At 33.1% G+C, this 10,292-nt stretch overlaps 1 protein-coding gene across 3 annotated transcripts; it reads right to left on the bottom strand.

Moving 5' to 3' along the window:
* Nucleotides 1-324: 324 nt before the first annotated feature.
* On the bottom strand, nucleotides 325-8,317 carry LOC131944860 (uncharacterized). Of its 3 annotated transcripts, none has more exons than XM_059305721.1 (7): nucleotides 8,110-8,317; nucleotides 7,662-7,755; nucleotides 6,269-6,399; nucleotides 4,245-4,323; nucleotides 4,004-4,086; nucleotides 3,414-3,540; nucleotides 325-2,922 (listed from the first exon to the last, which is right to left on the bottom strand). In XM_059305721.1, exons 1-7 carry the CDS (start codon nucleotides 8,268-8,270, stop codon nucleotides 2,863-2,865), a joined length of 735 nt encoding a protein of 244 aa, XP_059161704.1. In that variant the 5' UTR covers nucleotides 8,271-8,317; the 3' UTR covers nucleotides 325-2,862. The 3 variants fall into 3 exon arrangements, with proteins under 3 accessions (XP_059161704.1, XP_059161705.1, XP_059161706.1); XM_059305722.1 differs by lacking the exon at nucleotides 8,110-8,317 and adding an exon at nucleotides 7,880-7,989; XM_059305723.1 differs by lacking the exon at nucleotides 8,110-8,317 and adding an exon at nucleotides 7,880-7,898 and having other exon boundaries at nucleotides 7,662-7,735.
* Nucleotides 8,318-10,292: the final 1,975 nt, after the last annotated feature.

Raw genomic sequence — 10,292 nt, 5'->3', positions numbered from 1 at the left:
AGAAAAGTCCCAAGTTAAAAACCTGGAGAGATGAGGCTCGATATGAGGCCACTCATCTAGGAGAGACAACTCCAAAATCAAACAACTGCTGCCTTGGTTCAACAAAGGCCATGAAAGCAAATCCCAAAAGAAAAGTAGGTTGAAATTGGAGTCACTGCCTATATGATGCATAAAAAGTTGACATGTAATACTTGGTTGTGTTGGAGGGTATCTCTTCTAACACTACAATTAAGAACAAAGAAGAAATCATTTTTCACCAACATCTTAGCAAGTCAACCACAAACAATTTTCTTTTTTTAAAGCAAATTCAAAACTAGTTTTTTTCATACTGAAATTTAATTATGCTCTTAGAAAATGATTCATCAAAAAATATGTTAGTATCAGTAAGAAAGAAAAAAAGTTACAGAAAGTGTAAGGGAATGTAATAATACAAAAAAGAATCAATACTAGTAATATTTCTAATCACAAAATTGTAAAACATGGGGGCAAAACCTGACTGGCCATTACTTCACTAAAATTTAACTTAAAAAATATCAAACTAAATTATCATACAGAATAATATAACTGTTTTATATTTAAATTGTTTTTAAAACTGTTTACCCTGAAACCGCTTGTGATTATTTAATTTTCTGGGTTCTGATGATGAGCACCAATCACAGTAAGACAAGTGAATGCAGCGACACAGCCAAATTTAATTACAACCATATCTGAGTTGGCTAATTACATTAATTAAGTAAAAAAAACTTCACCTAATTTATTGTTGGAAATCTAGTCAATCTGAATTTGTTACCTTCACAGAAAAACTTCACCTAAACTAGCGTAATCTGGACAACATCTAAAACATCTGAGTTTAATTTAGTGTTGTAAATAAGATTTAGAAATCTAGTAAATCTGAGTTAGCTAATTACTTTCACTGAAAAACTTCACTTAATTTAGTGTTATAAATGAGATTTAGATATCTAGTAAATCTGAGTTGGCTAATTACTTTCACTGAAAAACTTCACTTAATTTAGTGTTGTAAATGAGATTTAGATATCTAGTAAATCTGAGTTAGCTAATTACTTTCACTGAAAAACTTCACTTAATTTAGTGTTGTAAATGAGATTTAGATATCTAGTAAATCTGAGTTAGCTAATTACTTTCACTGAAAAACTTCACTTAATTTAGTGTTGTAAATGAGATTTAGATATCTAGTAAATCTGAGTTAGCTAATTACTTTCACTGAAAAACTTCACTTAATTTAGTGTTGTAAATGAGATTTAGATATCTAGTAAATCTGAGTTAGCTAATTACTTTCACTGAAAAACTTCACTTAATTTAGTGTTGTAAATGAGATTTAGATATCTAGTAAATCTGAGTTAGCTAATTACTTTCACTGAAAAACTTCACTTAATTTAGTGTTGTAAATGAGATTTAGATATCTAGTAAATCTGAGTTAGCTAATTACTTTCACTGAAAAACTTCACTTAATTTAGTGTTGTAAATGAGATTTAGACATCTAGTAAATCTGAGTAGGTTCAGATCTGCAACTCGGGAGGTAAATTTTTTTAGATTTAGTTGACAACGTGGCAAAAATAAATGTGATAATTATACAAGGCAAATATGGTAAATTAAAAACCTTTAAAACATCATGATCTCAAATAGAAGACAGAACTTAAACTTCCTTGCCACACACATCCATTGTAAACAGATATTATTACACAAATTTTTGTTCAAACTCTTCACGTAAGCTTTAGCTTTACATTGGTAAAGCTACAACAGGTGATTCTTATGTTTTAAGAAAAAAAAACTGTAAAAATACAGAACCAAACAAAAATACATCTTAATAACCTGTGAAAAATTCAGAATTAAAGAAAATCATAACATTTTGGTGTGAAAAAATAAAGAACCAAATAAAAACTATGATTTCTGAAAAAATACAGAATCAAAAGATAGAAAACAAAATAAAACATGTATTGCTTATAGAGATCATGTTTACTTTTATAAACCAGATTGCTATGAAGCCGCATCTACATTTCCATTATGCTCAATTTTGGGCCACCAAAATAGAGGACAGGAAACAAAACAAAAAAATCTGATTTAACATAATATCTGTTAATTTACTACTTAAAGAAAACAAGACTCTAAATATATGCTCCATTGCAAATGGATGACAAAAAACAAACAATATAAATATTGGATCAAAGCAGATTATAGTAAATGAGTTATATTAATCATATACTTAATGTACATAATGAAAAGTGATAAATGCTGAGATTACAGTTGTGTATAACAGATGGCTTTTAAAGATCTTTCTTGTCAAAAACTATAGAGAACAATTTTGAATAAATTAAAGACCAGAGATTCCTTGACAGTTGCTAGGCAATTGGTAAATAGAGTATGTATTGATCCTATTCAATATCATTGTGTAATTTAGTGACAGTCATGTTTCAAGACAAAGCGTTAGATGAATAGAACATTTAGGTTTCATTCAAGATCATTCAGGATAAATGAATAGAATATTTATAGATCTCATTCAATATCATTTAGGATAAATTAATAGAACATTTATAGGTTTCATTCAAGATCATTCAGGATAAATAGAATACTTATAGGTCTCATTCAAGATCATTTTATGAGTGACATATATTTTCAATACATGCATATAAGCATAAAAAGGCAACAATTTTGTTTCATATAGCATTCATCCAACTTTCAAAGAGACCTTTACTTGCATAGTTCAATTACAATTATACGTCAGCCATACTTTCTAACATACACAAAAAAGTCATGAGCCTTTTGGCCCTTGTTGTGAAACTGATTCTTTCTGTTAGTCACAGCTGACTGATACTGAGCCCTAAACCTGCATGACAGATATCCTTTTCAAATTTTCTCATATGTCGTCTCTGCTTTACATCCGCGGCAGGTAAACAAGACACCATCCTGTGGAAAAATTGAAGATATTTGTATGCATTCACTGATTTGTTTTAATAAATGTAGCATAATTAACTTAATAAACATCTAAAACAGTCAAAACTTCTCTAAAAAATGTATGTAAAGAATTTAAGAATCAAGAAAATGTATTGATGCATTTTTCAACTTAATTCTTCTCATTATACAAACGAGATAAATAGTTGATCTTAATTAATTTACAAAGTAAAATAAATAATTCTAAGATTGCTTAGTAGTGATTTGCCAGTTGTCCCACAAACAAAGGCCACTGACAAGAGCCAACCAGGCAACTCAGCTCTGGGCTAGTTTCTCCAACAGTGGTGGTTAAATTATCTTCACCCTAACATAGGCCAGACAAAAACTTCACATTGTGCCCTTAATACATAAACAGCAAGGCTCATGACATCATGATGTGGTTGAATCATTTCAATGTTCTATACTGTGGCCTTAAACAAAAATAATCAACCCAAGTGACAACTCACCTTAATGAGGGATGGGAGTTCTTTCCAAAATTCAACATTGGGAATGACCTCTGCACCCTGGGCTTTCCTCACATATTTGAGGAACAAGACACCACCAATCAGGTACACCAGTATAAACACAAAAAACCTGTGGCAGGAAAAAATAACCTACAGCATTTTACATACAGTACATTATTATAGAAACTAGACTCTTTTTCAATAAACTTAGTCATAGTAGACAAACACAAACTTCTGGATGATGAAAACAATTATTCTTACTTGTTTTCACTGATAAGGCGAGTTATTTTATTCAACTGAATAAAAGATTGTTTTCATTATTATCTTTAGTTAAAATTAATGTAGATAACAGATTATGAGCTGTTGTCCAAAATAATTTTCATGAGATAATTGTGCCCCCACTCCCATATTGTCACAAAATAAAGACACCATCTTGCTAAACTATCATTCCTTCCATTTAAAGTTAATGTGTCAGATAACCTTTACTGTCTTATGTGGACTACCCTAATTGGAATTTATAGACTAGCATTATCAATATAAATGAAAACTGGAAATTATCTAATTAAAATGTGAAGGCTACAACAAACACTTACAAAATAACAAGAATGGATCCAACACTCAATCCACTAGAACTTTTGCTGGATGGGCAGGCAAAGCGGGTGTTTAATGTAAAATGCTGATGATGGTGGTTAAAATTAATTGAAATACCATTTTTTTATAAACAGTGTTGAACTATTTTCTAAAGTATCAATATGCAAACAATGTTGGAGCGTACTATATAAATTACATACCAATAAAATAATTATAAAGTTAAGTTTCTAAAGCATAGCTTACATAGGTATTGGTAGGGTCCTCCTTTTCAAATATAAATTCATCTTGTTTTGAGCTACATACAATTGTAAGCAGTGAAGTCCTGGAATAAATGAAATTTGTATTACTTGCACTTATAATTATTGTGTAAATATGCTATCAGTTACTGAACAGAGTGTATTACAGGATCACTGTTTACAATATCAAAAAATCAGGGCTGCAACAAGTGAGTGTTTGGGTACATGACAGTATTTAGTATTATGGATGAATATACAGTAAATGGTTGTGATTGATACTTGAAATAAGCTTAACCCTTTGAGCCCTGGTCTCCCTGGCCTAATTTCTCCCATTTCCTGAGCTCCCAGGGCCAAACCAATTTTGACTTATCTGCTTCTAACTTTGCCGATAACTTTTGAACCGTTTAAGATAATCAAGCCAAACAACAATGCAGCAAGATTCTGAAATTCTTTATTTTTTTTTTACAATGTTTGAACAGAACAATGTATATAAAACGAACGTATAATTATTGTTTTGATAGAACATAGAAGAAACCAATTTACATTTAGTAATTGTTTTGTTATTATTGATTGCTGGCCATACTAGTTCAACGCCAGAGGGCCACTTTTGTGTGATAACTTTCAAAACAGTTATCACTGCCAGACCCGATGCAAAGAAAAACTTCGCATGTTTTGCAACAGTAAACATTTTGTTTCCGTTTCGGCAAATCTTTGTCCTTGACACCACGTGCATCAAAACGTACTTGATCAGTTTCATTGTCACTGTCAATTTCAATGTCACTGTGTTCAGTCTCAAATTCAACGTCACTATCATCAAAATATAGACCAGGAATATTATCTTCTTCATCAGAATCAATAAGTAGTTGTATTGCCTGAGATGCAGTCATTCTTCTTTTGTTGATATTTTGGTCTTTTGCTTCATCTTTTGCACCAACTTTTTGTGATGAATTCGACGGCTGTGGCTCAGCTTTTCGTTTCGGCGGCATTGCTATGAAATGTAAACACTTTCACTTTTCCTAAAAATCAATTTTTAAAATCATAATCCCGCACTCAAAAGACATATGCGCAGTTTTAGTCAGTCTTCCGCTAATTATATTTAATTAGACGGTATACCCGGCTGCTAGAAATATGACGCTAGATCATCGGGCCGGAAAACCGGCTTTTCAGACATATATGTTTAATGTTGAAGCCGGTTTACCGGCCTGGAGGGCTCAAAGGGTTAATCCACAACATCATATTATCTGATCAACATAACTTTGACACTATGGTTAATCTTTTTACCACACATAAAGTCACAGTTAACTATCTAACCTTCCTTCAGCCAATTCAATATAGAAAAATAAATTGTACTTGTGTGGGTTAAAATGACTTCATTCTGAATTACACTTCCTCCCAGAATCATCCTTAACTAGAACCCTATTACTATTTTAACAGGAATACAACCTCTTAGTCTGACCACCTACCACAATGTACCAGTTTAAGAACAGTTATGTTCAACATAAAATGTAAAACATCTGTACTGTACACCACCCTAAAACTGGAAGTAGAATTGCTTAAATCTGTAATTTGTTCAGTTTAAGCTGTGTAACATTTAACCCAAAATCTATTATCTATCAAAACTTAGTGACTACTTTTGATAAGCTTAAGTATAAACTTTAACACTCTAAATTCAGTGTGAGTTTATCTGCTATTGCAACAATCTTAAAATTTAAGTCAGCCTTGAAATGCAACTTATCTTACAACTAGGCACTTAAGTGTGTTTGAACAAATGGTGCTTTAGACAAAACATGGTGACAAACAAGTTGGCTTTGTATTTTTTCCTTCCTATTTTTTATATCCTTGTGTGTTAATGCAATGCTAGAAATCTAGAACTAGGATTTAATTTTTAGTCATAATGGTCCTAAATTTACAGGCTGCTTGCACTTTCTGTTTTAAAATATATATTAATTATAAGATGACTCACTTTAGTTTGGATAACAATAAAAGTACAAATGAACAAGTAGAAAAATAAAATAAAGAAAAACTGCTTACCTAGTATCAGTGTTAGTCCCAAAAGTATTCTTTAGAGTAAAATTATTGGTATCTGATGACTCAGCAGTGTTACCATCTACCTTGCCTATGCCATATTTATTTGGTGGTGTGTTATTGTCAACTTGACAGGCCTAAAATGTTAGAGTTAATTCAGTGTTAAATTTGTTTAACTAATTTTCCAGTTGTAATTAAGTGAAAATTATAACAAATGTTTTTTACGGACCTCTCAGCACCCATAATTAAAGTATTAATTAAAAACCTTTGACAACTTCTGGTGTGAGCAGAACCAAGAATATCAACATATTTGTTCTAGTAAAACATGACAAATTTTGTTTTTGTAATGTGTAAAACGTAAAGTTCCCTTTCAAACCTGATGGTCTATAGGGCAAGTGAAGTAGAGTTCACTTGTTTCTGTGACCTCGGCATATGAAGAGATAGTGTGGTCAGCACTATGCCCAGCTGCCTTTACTTTCCCTAACATGAGTTAGGTACCCATCAGAGTTGGGTGGACTAAGGGACGTTCTATTGACTTGAACCTGGATTCGAACTCGAGACTTACGGATTGGCAGTCCAGCTCTCTACTGCTAGACCACTCCGTCCCATTGTAATGAGTACAAATATTTAACACTGACCATATCCATAATAGATATAATAGAGACCTTAGTATTAAGTATTTTATTTTTAACGAGCCGGCCCGCGGCATAACATACGGCGCTATTTAGTTGTTGTTTTTTCTACTTTTCAGTAATTCATAATTTGTGAATTCGACAGTACCAATGCTGACACTGAAAATATTTCTTTAAAACACTATAAGTAGCTCGTTAAGGACCATAACCGCCCCCCCCCCCCCCCCCCGCCGTTTAAAATCGTTTCAAACTAAATTATCTGCCCCTAATAGCCGTCACTAAACCCGACTCCACGAAGGTAAACATAGCGTGAACCACAGCTCACTAAGACCATGTAGGGGTGGGGATGGTAGGGAGCGCGTTTACAGCTTGTTTTCTAGCGTCTCCCAGAAGAGAATTATATATATAGATTGTTTTACCTTATAAATAACTACATCAACTGTCTTTCTTAACCTAGCAAGAGTCTAAGGATGATTGGCAATACTAACTGCATAAAAATGGGTGGTTATCTGACAAAATACGGTTCTTTCATAAATGACATTACAAATTTTTAGTTGATTTTACCCAACCCCCCCCCCCCCCCCAACACGTTAAAAAGAAGTTCCTAATAAATAAAACATATACTATATCAAATTTTTAAACTCTTACTTTACACTCTGCACATTGTCTCTCAAATCTGAAGTTCACCCTCCCCAACTGTTTGATGTCATTGCAGGTGACCATCTAAATTAATTAGCAAACTTATGTTTGGCTAAACCTTCACTTACAGTCATGCTTAAATCAGGACCACATTCTGTTGCATTCTTGTTGCATGGTTGCAAGTAGTATCCATATTTTGAGTCTGCAACGTAAAGTGATTGACTGGAAAAAATAATGTTAAATAATTTCTCATAACTTGTTTGTTGGTAATATCATAATGATGATAATATGTAACATATCTAAGTAAATGTCCTTTAAACATGAGAGAAGATCAAGGTAGACTGACCACTGGAGCAATTTTAACATTGAAGCAATATTAATGGTCAAAACTTGGCCTTATTAAGTTTAATATTATTTATAAGTATAAAAATATTGAATATATCATCATTAGGCCTATATAACTATATAACACCCCCTTAAACTGTCAAAAAAATGATCATGTGACTAGCATCAGATCAGCTGACCTGAACATTTTTTTTTAATAAAAATAATAGTAATAGTATTATTTTAACTTACTTTTTTCTTAAAACCATTAAAGGATCTAACGATATATCATAAGAAGGTGTTGAACAAGTACATGGTGAAATAAACTTGCACTGTTCTGCGGATACCAATTTAAAGACAAAAAGTGAGGATGGATAAATTAGTAGTAGCCCTACAACATTTAGGATCCCCATTTCGTAAATCTACGGCTAGCTTGGGCAAACTAAGAATACTAGGCTAAGATTTGTTTATTTCTTGTCAATAATGCCAGATATGAAGACGGCCAGTTGAGCCAAATATAAAAATATTCTACTGATGGGCATACTAACGAGTGAGTATACAGTGTACAGGCCTACAGCATAACTATAAAAGAAAATATGTGCATAATAATATGATCAGATTTAACATAACATAAATAAGTAGGCTAGATTAACTTTGAATTTCGTTGACTTGAATAATAGGTAAAACTCCATTTTAGCATATTTTATTCAATTGTAGGAAAAAAAAGTCACAGGGAAAAAGTCACAAATATGTATCTGTATGGAACTTGTTCATACTTTTATGTATTACACATTCAGAAAGTCCAAATCAACTTACGATAAATTAAATGTAATGAAATGTGCGTATAGTAATATTTATAAGATATGTAAAAAAAAATTAGTATGAAGTATGCAGGGGCGGAACTACAGTGCCGCCAGACCCCGCAATGCGGGGGGGCCCAGACCGATTGGGGGCCCAAAAATCCTGGCTAAATTATTACAAAAAAAAAAATTATTTTTTTAAAATTTAATAAAAAAAATAGGTGGATGTTGAGTTATCTTTCTTCTACAGTTACAAACAAACACGATAGTCGGCAAACGTCTTTGAGAAAAATGCACAGACTATTGCTCGAGAGACCGCCAGACATATAGACAACTTCAAAGACGCAGCCTACCGTTCTTTTTTAGTGGCGTCGATTAGGAGAACAAAAAAGCTTTGAAAATCGGGCTGGGGAAATGTTGCGGCGACTATCCTGGTCTTCTAGACGACCGGAAAAAGTCGGCACTATTGATGTAGATGTTCATCGGCGCTTTCTTGTCCCCTTCCCTTGAGCCTTCCCAACTCTCTACCCTCCCCCCATCCCCCTAACCTCTACCCCTCACCACACCCTTACTCTTACAATAAGATGTAATGCATAGATTAACGAACCGTTTATGAAATACTGAACTGTAAACTGACCAATTCTGCACATTTTGTTAAAGACACTAGTCAGTAGTTGTTCATTTACCTGATGAAGTATTTCGTTGACGAATCTAATTCACACAACAAGGAAGGTAAGACTCGTCTTTATATTATTAATCGTTTTATAATTAGTACACGTGTTAATGGAACATTAGTTATTAACACTAAATACATTAAAGTTAAAAAATTTTAAGATACAATGATCTAGCTTTTAAGCCTAAAAACAACCAAAAGATCTATACAGGGGCGGAACTACAGTGCCCCCAGACCCCGCAATGCGGGTAGGGGGGGGGGCAGGCCGTTTAGGGGCCCACTGCTGACCATAATTAGTATTTTTTAAAATTTTGAATTTAATTTTCGTGCATTTTTGCCTTGATATTTAGTTTGTAAAAGAAAAACACTGTAGCTGCGGTACGATTATCTTTATTTTACAGTCACTATACCACGCTCTTCAGCAAAAAAATAAAATCCATTACACAAAATACAGTGTAAAATATAGGCAACGCTTCAAATTTGAATGACACATTTGACTCGTTGCCCCCTTTGATAGCTAAATAGAGGACATGTAACTGTTTGACCGATCCTCCAAAGTGTACTGTGGCGGATGGGGCAGGGGATGGGGATAACATTTCTTTTTATTTATAGTTGTATTTTTTAACCATCGTCAAGGCCGAGTTCTATTTCCCCACGCTGTCGCCGGCAAAATTCTTTTTAAAAAAACAACAAAGACCATAGCACGAGAGCCGCTACATATGAAGTGGCTTTCATGATGCGCGTTTCCTCTTTGCGGCATTAGTTAGGGACCCGCCGAAATCCATTAAACATTTTTCAATGTTAATATGTGTTAGTGATAGTGGTTGAATTTGTATTCTGTACTATCTTGTATCCTACAAATAATAAAAAAGAATATAATACTAGAAACTTCGTTTTTATATACGTTTACTTGTTTTTTACTTTTACAAGAAATATCATAGTAAACTTTTAAGGCCTATACT

Source organism: Physella acuta, unplaced genomic scaffold (genome assembly GCF_028476545.2).
Source record: "Physella acuta isolate Inbredline_101_S28 unplaced genomic scaffold, ASM2847654v3 ptg000511l, whole genome shotgun sequence".
In the NCBI taxonomy this organism is placed as follows: domain Eukaryota; kingdom Metazoa; phylum Mollusca; class Gastropoda; family Physidae; genus Physella; species Physella acuta.
Note: the sequence above shows the minus strand (reverse complement) of the source record. Positions and strands in the feature narration are given on the sequence as shown.

Coding starts and splice junctions, on each gene's coding strand:
- LOC131944860 (XM_059305721.1), bottom strand. CDS start 8,270: ATGGGGATCCTAAATGTTGTAGGGCTACTACTAATTTATCCATCCTCA. Junction 4,324..6,268: donor GGGACTAACACTGATACTAG/GTAAGCAGTTTT, acceptor CATTTATTCCAG/GACTTCACTGCTTACAATTG. Junction 4,087..4,244: donor AGGACCCTACCAATACCTAT/GTAAGCTATGCT, acceptor CACCATCATCAG/CATTTTACATTAAACACCCG.